Genomic DNA, 15,175 nt, shown 5'->3' on the forward strand with positions numbered 1-15,175 from the left:
CAGCCCTCCGGCAACCTTGTCAGGGCTGACGCCCGGCAATTAAAGCCTCTCGTCTCCAATTGGTTTGTAGTATTAAAAACGAATTGCGATGGCCGGGTTGTCATTTCTACCTGATAAAACATCACTGTTATTGATCCCACTCACCCAGTGCCATCATTTATCTTGCTTCAGCATTTCACAGAATGGCTCGTTTGTCTTGATCAAAGAATAGTCTTGCATGTTTAACCTCTGGGGCTCCGCGGCCGCTGTCCTTCCCTCCATGCCCGCCCTGTCCTTGGCTAGGACCTGTTCTGTGGGCAGCAGGTTCTAGAAGACCAGGATCACTCTGTCTGAGGTAAGGTGTGAGGAGATGGGTAGGGAGGCAACTGGAGGGCAGGGCAGAGGAGAGGAGGCAGGTGTGAGGACCCTGGGGTTGTAGAGCCAGACTGGGGGTCCATCTCTGGCTATGCTGCGTCCTACTTCTGTGCCTAGCATATTACCAACAGAGATCCTCAGGAAAGAACCTGGAGGTGAGGGCTTACCTGAGCCCACTGTGCCCGAGGGTCACTAGCTCCATCCGAGCATGTGAGGTACCCATGCAGCCAGTCCCTCTCCCTGTGTCCCTGTGTCCCAAATTAGAGCCTTTGCCTTGAAGCAGAATCATTTGTCAGTCTGTGGACCCTCTGTCCAGAGCCCTCACGGTGATCCACAGGCTAGCATCCATCCCAGGCCCTACCCCCCTTGCATACCGGTCTTCCCTGGGCCCCTCTCCAGGGCATAAAGTGTAGCCTGGCCAAGGTTTCCATCATTGGGGAGGTTGCCAGTTTCCTTTGGGTCTGCAGACTCCTGAGTGGGGATCTCCCAGCCCAAGGACACATGGTTCTCCCTGTCCCAACACCCCTGCTCCTGCTGCTAACCTCTTGGGAATGGAATCCTCAGCTTAACAATTACAACTGTTTACATATTATCTTCAGCACAGAGTCCACAGTGCTAAGTGGGCTTTGAGGCCACCCTTCCTCCTCATCTTGTGTTTTTGGGGGCCTGCCACCTTGTTCCCCTCTGGGGGTACCCACCGTGTTCATGTGGATGGGTGACTAACTTGTTGACTGGTTCGAGCCTGAGGGGTCCATACCTGAGGAGGGGGTGTCCAAGCCTAAAGCCACCCAAACCCACTTCAGTCAGTCACTCTTCTGGTCCAGGCTTAGTGTCCTGAGGGCTCCACTTGGCTTCACATGAGGGACAAGTAAGGAGGGTCAGGCCAGACATCCCATTTTGGGGATAAGGACATGTCAATGAGATTCAGAGGGCTCTTGGGAGTGACCATGTGACATGTACACAGGAATGAGGCATAGTCACAATCTGGACTACTGAGAACCTGTACAATAGTTCATATATTTATTCTTAAGCAAGTTATCAATAAAAAATTTAATACTAAAATGCCTTTACATAGTTTACTGTTCATAAAACCTTTGTGTTTTGTTTTTGTTTTTAGTGTTTACATTGAAAAAAAAACCAACCAGTCTCTTAGTTTACACATTTACAGAACGTGTTTTTGCCACGGTTCACCATGGTTGTGGGGAGGGAGTCACGCTGTCCACGTGCGCGTGCACACACAGAAAAGAAAAAGAAGAACGGAAAGAAAGACAAGACAGCCCAGCAAAGGGGGAAGGAAACATCCAAAAGGCAACCCACAGAGTGGCTCCAAGCAGGCTTCGCTGGCGCCCGCCACTGCGCATGCTCTCCCTTGCCATCTTTCTGATTCCCGAGCTGCAAGCAGGACCTCACAGCATGCCCCTCCCGCAACTGCTGGGAATGAAATATTGCACTCGTGCAGAGTCATGGGAGACGTGGTGTGATGGGACAGCTGGGTGTTGGGTACCTTGGGCATCCTGTGGGCCACCAGGAGTGGCCCTTTGGCCAACGAGGCAACAGTGAGGGAAACAGAGCCCCTGAGATGGGAACAGGCTCCTCCCCATGGGCTGGGCAAAGAAAAGGATGGGTGCCCACTGACACCCACTGCTTCCCAGGGCTTCTCTGTCCCTCCCTGTCGAGCCAGGGAGCCTTGGTGAGGTGGAACATGGGTAGTGTGTGGCCCCCAAGGTATTTCTGAGAAGAAGGGCCTTTGGGCTATAGGTCTGGCCTGCTCTGCTGTCGTGGGAGAAGAGCCACCGGGCTTCTCAGATACTTGGGGCCAGCGTGTGGCCACTGGAGGCCAGAAGGGACTCTGTTCTATACCCCAGGTATGAGCCTGCCATATGTCTGCTCTGTCAGGTAGCTGTGGAAAAGGCCCAGAAACTGCCATGGGGATGGGATGGCCAGAGGGGCCCACGGGCCATTGTCTGGCTTGAGGAGTGTGGAGGAGCTGGATGGGCCTTTCCCTGCTTGGGTGAGCAGCACCGGACTTTTCTTTTTCTCTTCCTGACCTCTAAGGTCAGCCATGGTGGTGGGGCCTCAGCAAAGGTTTCTGGTGGGAAAGGGGAATCTTCGTGGTGAGGGGAGACTTGGGTGGAACTGTGGTCCAGCCCCAGGTGGGCCCCGAGTTCTGGGCCAAGTAGGGAGTGGTTCCAGTGTGCTAGCCCTTCTGCTCTTAGGAGGTGGAAGTTGGGGCCCTGAGGAGTGAGGAAGGGGCTCAAGTGGGAGGATGGAGGGGGGCTGAGGGCTGGTTACACCCTGCTGTGAATGAGGCCAGACTTATCTTCCTGTGACAAACTGGCATGGAAACAGAAATCAGAAATAACTTGGAATATTCAGGAAGTAAAATCTAAACACCTATTTTTCTTTTGGATACTTCAAAATATTTGTTCGTTTGTTTTGTTTAAAACAGAGGTAAGATACACATGGCTGTGGCCACATTCCTGGGATGGGGGACAGGCTGATCCTGGCTTTTATCTTGTTGTTAAAAATCTCTTTCCTACCAGGGACCCCCATCACCAACCTCCAGCCCTAATACTTTTTTTTTTAAATGTAGAAGATCTATTGAAATGAAGTTGGTCTCCAAGAAACTGGACGGGGTGACAGGGGTCCCATCTGACCTCTCTCATGGCCTTTGGCCTCGCCCCACTCCAGCACCCAGCAGCCTTTGTCATCACAGATGCACCCCCTGTCAGAGCTCAGCTAGGCTGAGAACAAAATCCCTACACACACGCACTCACACACATGTACACACACGTACACACACACACACACACACACGCCCACCCTCATAACGTGGGTGGGAAAAAAAAAATCCCTTTCCATTTTTTTCCATAAAACTTCCCAAAGAAATACAATATTTACATAAAGAAATAAATAGACAACACACCTGATTTCTGCTTTCCCTGGTGGGAGACAGTCGGAGGTACTAGGGAAATATGGCTTGGATTCTAATCTCTCGAGAACTGTGGTGCAGAGGCAGAGAGGCAGGTTCCGTAGGGCCAGTCAGGCCCTTCCTCCCGAGCAGCCAGGATGGGATTGGGGTCCTGCCTAAGAGTTCCCTTCAGGGAACATACAGGAGAAACCCAATCCTGCCATGGGGGGGTTTGCATATTTGCTCAGACCTGCCCCAGGCTCGCCGACCGCTTGGCTCCACTGGCCGGCTAGCATGGGTACAAGGGGCAGGCAGCTCAGCACAGGATAGGCACACCGTCAGCTGTCACCAGGCGCCCAGTGGTGGGGTCGTAGGTGCCTGCCAAGTAGTAGAGATCCTGCCGGTCTTGGTACTTGCGGTTCCGGGTCATCTGCTCGTACTGCTCGCGCCCCACCACCTGGCACTTGTGGGAGATGGTCTGCACGTCATTCTCGTCCTCATGACAGGACTGGTATAACGCATTCTGCCGAGCAACGGTACGCAGTGTTAGGCCGGCTTCAACCCCCACGCCCTCAAAACTGGGGGAGACCCTGTGCTCGGTAGGTGTCACCCTTGACAAGGTCACCTTCCCTGGGGTCAGGGAACCTGGGCTGGGGCCTCCTAGGCCTTCAGAGTTGGAGAAAGGCTTGCTTCATTAAAGATGGGCTTGCCCTGGCTGCCTGGAAACAGGCTTCCATCTCCAGGAAGCATATGGCTGCTGGGATTTCTGTCTCAGGCTGATCCCAAAGCAGAGGGCCTGCTGGACAGGGAGGGCTGCCATGATGCCCGGGAGTGACGTCAGCCGCTCCTTGCACAGTGCCGCGAAGGGGACACGATCACCTCCGCTCCGAACACGGAGCTATGGAGGTGCAGCTGGGAGGGAGGCGGGCGGCCCGCTCCAGGATTAGCTGCAGCCACACCTCCTGCGAGGGCCCAGGGCTGCATGGTGAGCTCTGGGAGGTGTGCTAGGCTCCACTGCACCTGCCTGTGTTCCCCAGCCCCTTACCTTCCCGTCACTCTGCCGCTTTCCCAGCTTGGTCTCCTCAGGGTGATAGAACCACTTGACCTTGACCACCATGTTGCTGCCCCATGACTCCCACAGGCTCTCAATGCGGCCAATGTAGGGTAGGTTGGGCCGCCCAGCCGACAGGAAGACCGCACAGTCTCCGATGCGCAGTGTCTCCTTGCCTCGGACGATGGCCTTATAGAACAGCTTTCTGGCCTTCCCCTTCATGCCCCGCCTCTGCAGAGGACAAAGTCAGAGGATATTGAGGCCCGGGGACTTCACAGGCAGGTGGTGGCCAGGAGACTGAGAGACAGCTTGCAGAAGGGATGGTGTATCTTCTGTGTGTGTGTGGAAGGACAGAAAGAGGCTACCTAAGCCAGGGGTCCCAGATGAAGTGGGCCACACCTGGATTTGCCTTATACACTTGTTATGACTCAAGGTGCTTTGGGGGCAGACATGTGTGTTCACAGTAGTGGTCATGAGAGCAAAGAATTGGCAGACATTTGCTACAGTTTTGGTTATAACAACAACAAAACCACCACAGGTACACCCACAGAGCAAACACCAGTAAAGGAAAATGTTTGTGGGATGGAGAGATGGCTCAGTGGTTCAAGGCACTTGCTTGCGAGGCCTGACCACCCAGGTGTGATTTCCCAGGACCCACATAAAGGCACCTGCATAAAGTGGTACATGTGTCTGGAGTTTGTTTGCAGTGGTGGGAGGCCCTGGCTTGTCCATACTCTTTTTGGTTTTTGAGGTAGGGTCTCACTCTAACTCAGGCTGACCTGGAATTCACTACATAGTCTCAGGGTGGCCTCAAACTCATGGCAATCCTCCTACCTCTGCCTCCCTCCTGAGTGCTGGGATTAAAGGTGTGTGCCATCATGCACAGCTCTAAAAATACATTTTTTAATTTTATTCATTTATTTATTTGAAAGAGGGAAAGATGCAGACACATAGAAGAAGAGAGAGAGAGGGAGAATTGGTATGCCAGGGCCTCTAGCCACTGCAAATGAACTCTAGACGCATGGGCCACCTTGTGCATTGGCCTTACATGGATCCTGGGAAATCAAGCTGAGGTCCTTTGGCCTTGCAGGCAAACACCTTAACTGCTAAGCCATCTCTCCAGTTCTAAAAATATTTTTGAAAAAGAAAAATGGGGCTGGAGAGGTGGCTCAGTGCTTAAGGTGTTTGCCTGTGCAGCCTAAGGACCCAGGTTCTATTCTTCATGTGCACAAGGTGGCACATGCATCCGGAGTTTATTTGCAGTGGCTACAGGTCCTTGTGTGCCCATTTGCAATCTCCTCTCAAATAAAGAAAAAAAAATATATCTTAAAAATTTTTTGGTTTATTTTTATTTATTTATTTGAGAGTGACAAACTGAGAAAGAGGCAGAGAAAGAGAGAGAGAATAGGCGCACCAGGGCTTCCAGCCACTACCGATGAATTCCAGATGCGTGCGCCCCCTTGTGCATCTGGCTAACGTGGGTCCTGGGCAATCGGGCCTCGAACCAGGGTCCTTAGGCTTCACAGGCAAGCGCTTAACCACTAAGCCATCTCTCCAGCCCAGAAAATATATTTTAAAAAAAAGAAAAGAGAAAAATGGTCAGCCTGAGATAGAGCGAGACCCTACTTCAAAAACAAAGCAAAAACCTGTAGCAGGGTTTGGTGGCACATGCCTATAATTCCAGCACTCAGGAGGTAGAGATAGGAGGATTACAATGAGTTCGAGACCTACAGAGTGAGTTCCAGGACAGCCTGGGCTAGAGTGAGACCCTACCTGCTAAGCCAAAGGACCCAGGTTCAATTCCTCAGGACTCATGTAAACCAGATGTACAAGGTGGCAAATGTGTCTGGAATTCATTTGCAGTGGCTGAAGGCCCCTGGCATGCCCATTCTCTTTTCTTTCTGCCTCTTTCCCTCAAATAAATAAATAAGGGCTGGAGAAATGGCTTAGTGCTTGACTGTGAAACTAAGGACTCAGGTTTGATTCCCCAGGACCCACATAAACCAGATGCACAAAGTGGCACATGCTTCTGGAGTTTGTTTACAGTGGCTGGAGGCCCTGGGGCACCCATTTTCTGTCTTTCAACCTGCATCTTTCTCTCAAATAAATAATAAATAAAATAAAAATTATTAAATAAAGAGAAGAAAATAAAATGTAGCCGGACGTGGTGGCACATATCTTTAATCCCAGCATTCGGGAGGCAGAGGTAGGAGGATGGTTTGAGTTTGAGACCACCCTGTGACTACACAGTGAATTCCAGGTCAGCCTGGGCTAGAGTGAGACTCTACCTAAAAAAAAGTAAAAATAAAAGGCTGTGCATGGTGGCACACACATTTAATCCCAGCACTTGGGAGGCAGAGGTAGGAGGATCGCCATGAGTTTGAGGCCACCCTAAGACTCCATAGTCAATTCCAGGTCAGCCTGGGCTACAGCGAGACCCTACCTCAAAAAAAAAAAAAAAAGGTTTGGGAAGCTTGGGGCCTACTCTGCCAGCAAGACCACTGGAGTTCAGCTCTCCAACATCCACAGAGAGCCGGACACAAAGCGGCCCATGGGTCTGTAATTTCGCCTATAGCAATGGCAATGGGAAGTGGAATCAGGTGTATCCACGGGAACCTCACGAACCAGCTAGGCCCGGCAGCATAGCAACACGACAGACCTTGCTCACACAGGGTGGAGGCAGAGGGTCATCGCCTCAAGGTTGTCCTCTCCTCTCCACACATGCATCACGGGCACACAAATAAAATAGAAAAAGGAAAGCGTGGGTTTCTTTTCTTGTTTGATTGCAAGCACAGAGAGAGAGAGAGAAAGAGAGGAGACACACACGCCAGGGCCTCTAGCCATTGGCAACAATCCAGATACATGCATCACTTTGTGCATCTGGCTTTATATGGGTACTGGGGAATTGAACCCAGGTTGTTAGGCTTTGTAGGCAAACACCTTCACTGCTGAGCCATCTCTCCAGCCCTGTTCTTTTCTTTTAAATAAGTAAATATATACATATATTTTTTGGGGGGAGTTGAGGTAGGGTCTCACTCTAGCCCAGGCTGACCTGGAATTTACTATGTAGTGTTAGGGTGGCCTTGAACTCAAGGCAATCCACCTACCTCTACCTCCTGAGTACTAGGATTAAAGGCATGTGCCACCATGCCTGGCTTCTTTTAAATATATGTGTGTATGTATATGTATGTATATATATGTGTATATATATATATATATATATATATATATATATTTTCCAAGTAGAGAGGGAAGGAGAGAAAGAAAAAAAGAGAGTAGAGACACACCAGGGTCTCTAGCCACTGCAAAGGAACTCCAGATGCACGTGCCACTCTGTGCATTTGGCTGTACATGGGTACTGGGGAACTGAACCCAGGCCCACAGGCTTGGCAAGCAAGCGCCATTAACCACTTGAGCCTCTCCAGCCCTGTTTGCATGTTCTTGAAAAGGAGTCTTCTGCAGCCCTCCAAAGCTGACTGTTTATCGATAGGAAAAGTTGCTCAGGCAGCACTGCCAAGAGACACAAGGACATGGAAAACAAAGGCCGCTGTAATACCAGGGGTGAGGATCATCTGTGCGACCACACAGGTGAGCCAGGGGCCGCAGAAGGGCAGATTGCAACACTGGTTATTTGCCTTGTTAGGTCATAGGTGGGTTTTTGTTCTTTCCTGGAGGTTTTCAAATGGTTTATTGTCAAGTGAAGAGGAAACCCAACCTGAGGCATGGGGCCTGGGAGAATGAGAATACACCCGTTTCTTTGAGGACATGAGCTCCTCTGGACCCTCATGCACCAGGAAGATGGGCCACCTACCTGCGTGGGGTTCCCGGACCACTTCCAGAGCTGCCGGGCAGGCAGAAAGGCCGAAATCTTTGGCCGGTTTTCCACGGAGGGCAGCCGCTGCCTCCGCGAGAGCTCTTTGGCTTTGGAGAAGCTCAGGGCCTCCTTGCGCTTGGGCTTGGATTTACCGCTGCTGGGGCCGGCGCCTCCACCAGTGCTGGCCACCGGGGCCCTGGATAAGAAGCAGCGCTGGGCATGGGCATGGGGCCCACTCCCTTTGGAACGCAGGGCCTCTGGTGGGGCTAGGAGGGTGGGCACGGGTCGGGTGAGGCAGGTCTGCAGCAGCAAGGCTGGGTCCTCATCGTCTGAGCTGTAGGAGGAGTCCTCATTATCCGAGGAGCAGAGGCTGGAGGTGGACACGGAGCCTGAGGAGGACGAGGTGGATGAGCCAGAGGAGGAGGAGGACATGGACAGGCGTGAGAGGAAACGGGAGGGCATGCTGGAGGCCAGCCCTGGCCCGTCCTCATCCTCATCTGAGTAGGAGCTGGGGCAGTCACTGTCGCAGGGCAGTGGGTACTCGGCCTGGCCCGCGTACTTGCGCAGAGCCAGCCCCATGGGCAGCGGGTGCACGGGTGCCCGTCCCTTTTTGTCCTTGCCCATGAGGGCTGGGTGCGTGTAGCTGGGGCTGGGCAGGGGTCGCCCCAGCTTGGAGCCAAAGTCCTTGTCATCCATGAGCAGCGCCTTGCAGTTCTTGTTCTTGGGAGAGGTCACACCCTCGTGGTCCAGCTTAACCAGGAACTCACTACCTGCCCGCCGCCGCCCGCCCTTCTCGGCCTCGGCCCGCTCGGCCTTCTTGGCTCGCAGCAGCTTGTGGGCGCCCCCGGGCAGGCCGGCTCCAGCCGCCCCAACGAAGGGTGCGCAGGAGCTGGCCAGGCTGCTGAAGGAGTCCGCCCGAAAGCCATTGCCGAACACTGGCGCGGCTGTGCTGTGCACAGGAAACAGGGCCTCGCGAGCCCGGAGTTTCTTGGCGCTGCCGTTGAGCTGGAAGAGGTTCTGCAGCACCCCAGGTCCTTTGCTGCCCACCGCAGCCACTGCCTTCCGCTTGGTCTGGGCCACTGCTGACCAGCTCAGCAGGGGGCTGCCTCTGCGGCCTAGGAAGTGGTCTGAGGCCCCCGTAGGGGGCTTGGCACCTGAGGTTAGGAGGTCGACTTTGCCTGCGGGGGGTGGGGGTGGGGAAGCCAGATGGAGTCAGCTCTACCTGCTGAGCCCGCCAGGCTGTCTCCACCCACCCCTCCCAGACCCCACCAGGTCCCATGTGCTTTGGATACCCCCACCCCCAAGGACCCGACCGTCCAGCCCGGTTTCTTGGCGGTCCTGCAAATACCAGCTTTGTCTCTGCTGACGGATTTCTTCCCAGGGGTCTTGGAAGCTTCGGGGCCATCCTGCATTTTAGGGGACAGGCTGGAGGTGGGGGCATCGCCGACTGGGGGGGCTTCGCTGGACCTTTTTTTGGTCCTCCGGCAGCTGCTGGAGACTAGCAGGGCCGGAGAGGGCTCTGTACCTGCAGAGTGGATGAAGGGGCTCAGCATGGGCCTGCCGGAGTGTGATGGGCACTCCCTGAACCTTTCCAGAGTTGGTGGGGGTCTCAGGGAGCTGACGTGGGCAGGGAGGGTGGGGAGGGTAGGGAGGTAAGGGGGGAGGGTCTCCCACCCAAGGTGCTCTCGGGGTTCTCACACTGGATCTTGAAGTCTGGAGGCAAAAGCCTGATGTTAGAGACGGCAATGTGGCCCGTGTCGCCGTCGTCGAACTCCACCACCACGGAGTCCAGGTCCTCTTCCTCGTCACTGGAGGCACCTGCAACGGGGGACGGCTCAGTACCTGGCCAGCCCTCAGAGCGGGGAGACAGCGGAGGAGGGAGGATGACAGGGTGCCACGCTGGGGGGTGTCTGTGATTGGACACTGGCAACCTGGAACTCCTGGTATTACAGCCGCTGGAGCCCGGCGCGGGTGCTGCTGCCCCCTGATCCCCCACACAAGCACGGCTGGCAAGCTCACCTCGGTGCTAGGACACACCTGGAGGGGATCCCTCCCAGGAGAGTCCAGCAGGCCTCTTGTCTACCTGCCCACCCTCGCACCTGCCCCAAGGGTCCCACACGCCCCGCCCTGGAGTCAGAAGGTTTCGCCCAGGGGCGCTGATGGCACATGCGGTGCATTTGGTGACACTGGCACCGGGGCTCTGGGTTTTGCCCTTGCTCTGTTTCTTCTGCTTAGCTTACCTCGAACCACATTGCCTGGATATAGGCACCGAGACTTCTGGCTCCAGTAGGCACAGACCCTGGTGCCGGGTGGGAGGTACCGGCTGGATTGTGGTCGGACATCAAGAACCTGCGGGGGGGGCATGGGGGCAGCGGCTTGTGAGCAGTAGGGTGTGGCCACGGGGCTTAGGCTCATTGCAAGGCCAGACCAAGACCAAGACCCTCTCAGGCCCACTTTCCCCAGCAGGTGCCGTCCTCACCGCCTCCTGGAGCAGCTGCTCCAGTGAGTAGATGCGCTGCCTGTTGCCTCTCTCACCTTCGATGACAATGCTGTAGCTGAGGGCACGGAGGAGGGGGTGTGAGGGACCTGTGGGCGTCTCGTCACCCATGAGGTCCCAGCCCGTGCCGGCCTCCCTCCCGCCCAGGCCCAGGCCTCACATGTCAGGGGGCTGCAGGGTCCTGACACTGCCGGCGTAGAGCAGGCTGTCCTCTTTGGGGATCAGCACGGGCAGTCCGTCCTGCAGGTCCTCCTTGTGGATGGTGCAGGAGTGCGCTGCAGGGGGAGGCGTCAATGTGGCTGCGCCCCCACGCTGCTGCCCGCTGCCCCAGGTGGCTGGCACTCCCCCAGCACTGCTCACCCAGGGCGGCACTCTGTTCCACGCTCAGCTGGACACTGGCCTCCTCTTCCTCCTCCTCGTCTGAGAAGCTGCTACCATCGTCAAACTCGAAGTCGTCCTCCACGGCGAAGCTCTCCAGCAGCCGGCTCACGGCCCGGCCCTGGCCCTGGGTGGGTCACAGGGGTCAGGGAGGAGCTGGGAAGGGCTGTGACCTCTCTGGGTCCCTGGCCTGTGTGGGCTGTTACCTGCTTGCCGACAGTTTCACTCTTCACTTTTGCCAGCTTCCGGCCCTTCCCCAGGATGGCCTTGGCATTGCGGGCTGACAGGGCGATGGACAGGGCCCCGTTCTTCCTCTGCTCAAGGAGGGTAGAGAGGGAAGGACAGAAGTGAGGGTGGCAATGACCTCCCTTGCTGGCCAGCGCGGTCAGGCTGACCTGTGACTCAGGGGCTTGAGTGGGGGAAGGAGGGGAGTGTGTGGACCCTGAAAGGTCTTTCCTAATCCGTGCCCTACTTCTCAGGATGCCCACTGACCACCCCAGTGCCCGCTGGCCCTGCCTGTCGTACCCGTAGTGCTGGCTGCAACATGGCGCTCTTGCGTGTGGCTCTCTTGAGGCGCTCACTGGCCAGCTTGCTGCCCTCCTCATGGCAGGAAAAGGTCCGGCTGGAGCTGAAAAGGGCATCCTTGCTGCTGGCAGTCCCTGGTTCTGCACGCAGGCCTCCCTTGGCCTTGCCTTTGGCTTTCTTCTTGCCAGGTGCGCTTGGTGGCCTCCGCCCTGGGGCCTGCTCCAACTTAGCACCCGCCTTGGCCTTCACTGTCCGCCTCTTGATCTTCACCTCACTCTCAGGGCTGGACAAACGACAGGCCCCTAAGGGAGGAAGGGAGCTTGTCAACCGGGGTCCTGACTGGGTGGGGCCCTGCCCTCAGCCCACCAGGCCTTCTTGTTACCTAGCAGGCCCTGCCTCTCTTTCTTCTTCTTGGCTTTCTGGTTGGCCTCCATCTTGACCACGGAGGAGGGTGAGGGGCCCAGCACTGCCACACTGGCCCCCGGCTGTAGCACCAGCCCTGGCTCCCTGGGAGCCGCCTCGGTCCCCAGGAGTGCCTGGCAGTCTTCACTGTCATAACCGCTGCCTGGGGGACAGAAACAGGGACTTGATTATCGGGTACTGAGCGTGGTCACTTGGAATGGATCTGCGAGGCATGGCCGGGGGGAAGACACTGCCATCTTCTGGGATGCTCTGGGGGTCCTGGCTGAGCGTGTCTGGCAGGAAATGGTTGGAAGTTTTCTTCCACCTTGCAGGGCTGGGCCCCTCCCTAGGGAGCCCTGCTCCCCTTTCTGCATCCTCTGGCCCAGCTGGCCTTATGCTTCCTGCCACCCGCCCTCCCAGCAGAACCTTTGTTCTTTCTCTGGAGGAAAGGCTGGGCAGAAGGAAGTGTCTATTTTTCCAGGCTGTTTCTGGACTTGTCTGCCAGGGAAGGAAGAGATACCCCACCAGCCTGCCGGATACTGTAAGGCTAAGGTGTGTGTGGGGGGCGTGGGGCTGGTGGCTATTTTAAACTGGTTGTCCGGGTATGTCCAAGGACTCTTAATTCTGAGCAGGAACCCACTAACCTCTGTTTTTGGGACAAGGGAGCCTTCCCCAATCTGTCCCAGCGAGAGGTTGTCCTTGGATCCTTCCTACTCCAGGAGCCTTACCTGGCTCTGTCAGTGCCCGTGCCTTTGTCTACCCATCTCTCAGGCCCTGGTGAACAAGGCCTGGGGGTCCTGATTGGGGTCACACACACCAACAACTTGCCTGCCTCGTGTGCTACAGCTATTGTTGGTTGGGCTGAGAACTTGGGAATCTCCCTGCCACCATCTGCATCGGGGTGTAGGTGTCGCGATGCCCCCGAAGCTTTGGCACTCTTGGCTCGAGACAGCTTCTTCCGGATGCGTCCACCTGGAGTGGCTTCTTTCCGCTGGAAGGGGCCCAGGCCAACAGGCGGGCCCTTGCTCTTGACCTTCGCCTTCAGCTGGGCTACCTTGTGGGCCACTGAGGTTGACAGCTCGGCCTGGCCGCTGCTCTTCTTGCTCCGTGCCTTCTCCTGGAACAGGAGGTGGGAGCTTCACCCTCGGGCCTGATCTAGTGCCCCTGGCCCTTTAGCTCCCTTCTGCCAGCGGGGGGGGGGGGGGGAGGGGGGGCAGAAGGTGGCACCCCTGGGACTTGCCCTGAAAAGACACTGAGGACATCTGGCCTGTGGTCACAGGGCTTCCCACTGGGGCTGACAATGTGCCTGTCCACTCTGCCTCTCCTGTTCAGGTGAGGATGGTGGAGCAGGGGAGGCCAAGGACTAGCAGGCTATGGGTGCTCTGGGTAGAGGTTGTCTACTTTCCTAAAATAGAGGGATAAAAAGAAAATGCTTTGGGCAGAAGGACCAGCTTCCTGCTGGGTATCGTGACCCATGCCTGTAATTTCAGCACTCAGGAGGCAAAGGAGGCCATCCTGGTCTATATAGCACATTCTAGGCCAGGGAGGCTGACATAGTGAGTTAAAAAAAAAAAAAAAAAAGGTCTGGGGGCTGAAGAGATGGCTTAGTGGTTCCGTTTGCCTGCAAAGTCAAAGGATCTTGGTTTGATTCCCCAGGACCCATGTAAGCCAGATGCACAAGGTGGCACATGTGTCTGGAGTTTGTTTGCAGTGGCTGGAGGCCCTGCTGTGTCCATCCTCTCTTTCTCTCAAATAAATAAATAAAATATATTTAAAAAATGGTCTGGAGGTTGGGCGTGGTGGCACACACCTTTAATCCCAGCACTCAGGAGGCAGAGGTAGGAGGATCACCGAGTTTGAGACCACCCTGAGACTACATAGTGAATTCCAGAATTCCAGGTCAGCCTGGGCTAGAGTGAAACCCTGCTTTGAAAAACCAAAAAAAAAAAAAAAAAAAAAAAAAAAAAAAAAAAGGTTCTGGCAGGCACACCTGTACTCTTTTCTCCCTCTTCCTCCTGACGTGAAAGGGGCCTGGCCAGGCCCAGGGACAACAGGATTGGGCTGGCCTCTTACCAACCCATCCCTGGAAAGTTGAAAGGGTATGAGGACCCACCAGGATCATACCTGGCACTACAGATGTGGTGTCCTTCACGGCTAGCACAGAAGGGCCACAGCACTACTCTGGGAATGTTCCCCCCTCATTCCCAGTGTGCTACCCGTACAGTTTTCCTTCTGCTGGGGTGAGTCCAGGGGTGAGGAACATCAGGGGGCAAGTGGCAGGCAAGGCCACACAGGCAGACCAGGTGTGCTGAAGTAACAGCGCTCGTCTGCACCTGCAGGTTTGGGGGCTCCTCCTTCTCTGTCGGAGGCACTAGAAGCTCATTAACCCCTGGTTGGCTTACCAGAGCTCCATACCTGGTACCTGGCCCTAACATCTCATGCATGGCCACCACCCATGTGAGAGTGGAGGCCTCACACTCACCGCAGCGGCTGTCTGCAGGCCTGCATAGACACTCTTTTCCAGTTTGCTACGCTTCCTGGCGGGCTCATCACCTCGCAGTTCGGCGCACAGCAGGCTCAGGCTGGCACGCACGGCCCTGGGGGAGAGGTGGTTGTGGGTATGCGGCAGACATGGGCACAGAAGCAGTGGAACCCAAGGATCAGAGCCCCCCCACCAGCAGTTTCTGTGATGAGTCACAAAGAGCAGCAGCCCTGATGCTGGAAATGGCCTCCTGTCTCCTGTGGTCGAGGCCACTACTGAACTGCCCTGGGCACCCACTTCCTCACAACCCTCGGTGGTCCTGGGGCTCCATGTCTGCCCTCATCCTCGAGGCCACAAGACAGGGAATGGGCCATTTCTTCCCTTCCTTCACTTGTCCTTCTTCCCTGCTGGGGTAGAATGCCCTTAGGGTGCCATATATAACCAGTGATCCAAAGCCCAGGCAGCAGTGGGCTGGGAACTGTTGAGGACCCTGGCTTCCCAGAGGCTGTCCAGTGCTAGAGAGCCAGGGCTGTGCAGCTACCTGGCCCAGCTTTGGGGTCGAGGTCGGGACTCACGTCTGGGTCCAAGACCAGGTGCTAAGCCTGGTGTGGTGGCTCGCACCTGTAATCCAAGCACTCAGGAGGCTGAGGCAGAAGAATGGACAGTCTGAGGCCAACCTGAACTATTTGGCCAGACACCGTCTCAAAAAAAAACCAACCTCCCTGCCCGTTGCCCTCCAAACAGCTTGGTACTACCAAGAC

The 15,175-nt window shown here is 55.6% G+C and overlaps 1 protein-coding gene across 2 annotated transcripts in view; it reads right to left on the minus strand.

The window, feature by feature from the left end:
* Positions 1 to 1,389: 1,389 nt before the first annotated feature.
* Bahcc1 (BAH domain and coiled-coil containing 1) overlaps positions 1,390 to 15,175 on the minus strand; it is a 62,658-nt gene continuing 48,872 nt past the window's right edge. For both annotated transcript variants that reach the window (XM_045158010.1, XM_045158009.1), the window contains exons 14-27: positions 14,415 to 14,529; positions 12,761 to 13,049; positions 11,913 to 12,095; positions 11,531 to 11,832; positions 11,212 to 11,319; positions 10,988 to 11,132; positions 10,788 to 10,902; positions 10,610 to 10,685; positions 10,371 to 10,479; positions 9,829 to 9,948; positions 9,479 to 9,655; positions 8,128 to 9,308; positions 4,311 to 4,547; positions 1,390 to 3,788 (exon numbers count right to left, since the gene is read on the minus strand). In XM_045158010.1, the coding sequence (XP_045013945.1) occupies positions 3,582 to 3,788; positions 4,311 to 4,547; positions 8,128 to 9,308; positions 9,479 to 9,655; positions 9,829 to 9,948; positions 10,371 to 10,479; positions 10,610 to 10,685; positions 10,788 to 10,902; positions 10,988 to 11,132; positions 11,212 to 11,319; positions 11,531 to 11,832; positions 11,913 to 12,095; positions 12,761 to 13,049; positions 14,415 to 14,529 (3,364 nt within the window). In that variant the 3' untranslated portion in view covers positions 1,390 to 3,581. The remainder of the gene's footprint in view (positions 3,789 to 4,310; positions 4,548 to 8,127; positions 9,309 to 9,478; positions 9,656 to 9,828; positions 9,949 to 10,370; positions 10,480 to 10,609; positions 10,686 to 10,787; positions 10,903 to 10,987; positions 11,133 to 11,211; positions 11,320 to 11,530; positions 11,833 to 11,912; positions 12,096 to 12,760; positions 13,050 to 14,414; positions 14,530 to 15,175) is intronic.

Source organism: Jaculus jaculus, chromosome 9, assembly GCF_020740685.1.
Source record: "Jaculus jaculus isolate mJacJac1 chromosome 9, mJacJac1.mat.Y.cur, whole genome shotgun sequence".
In the NCBI taxonomy this organism is placed as follows: Eukaryota; Metazoa; Chordata; class Mammalia; order Rodentia; family Dipodidae; genus Jaculus; species Jaculus jaculus.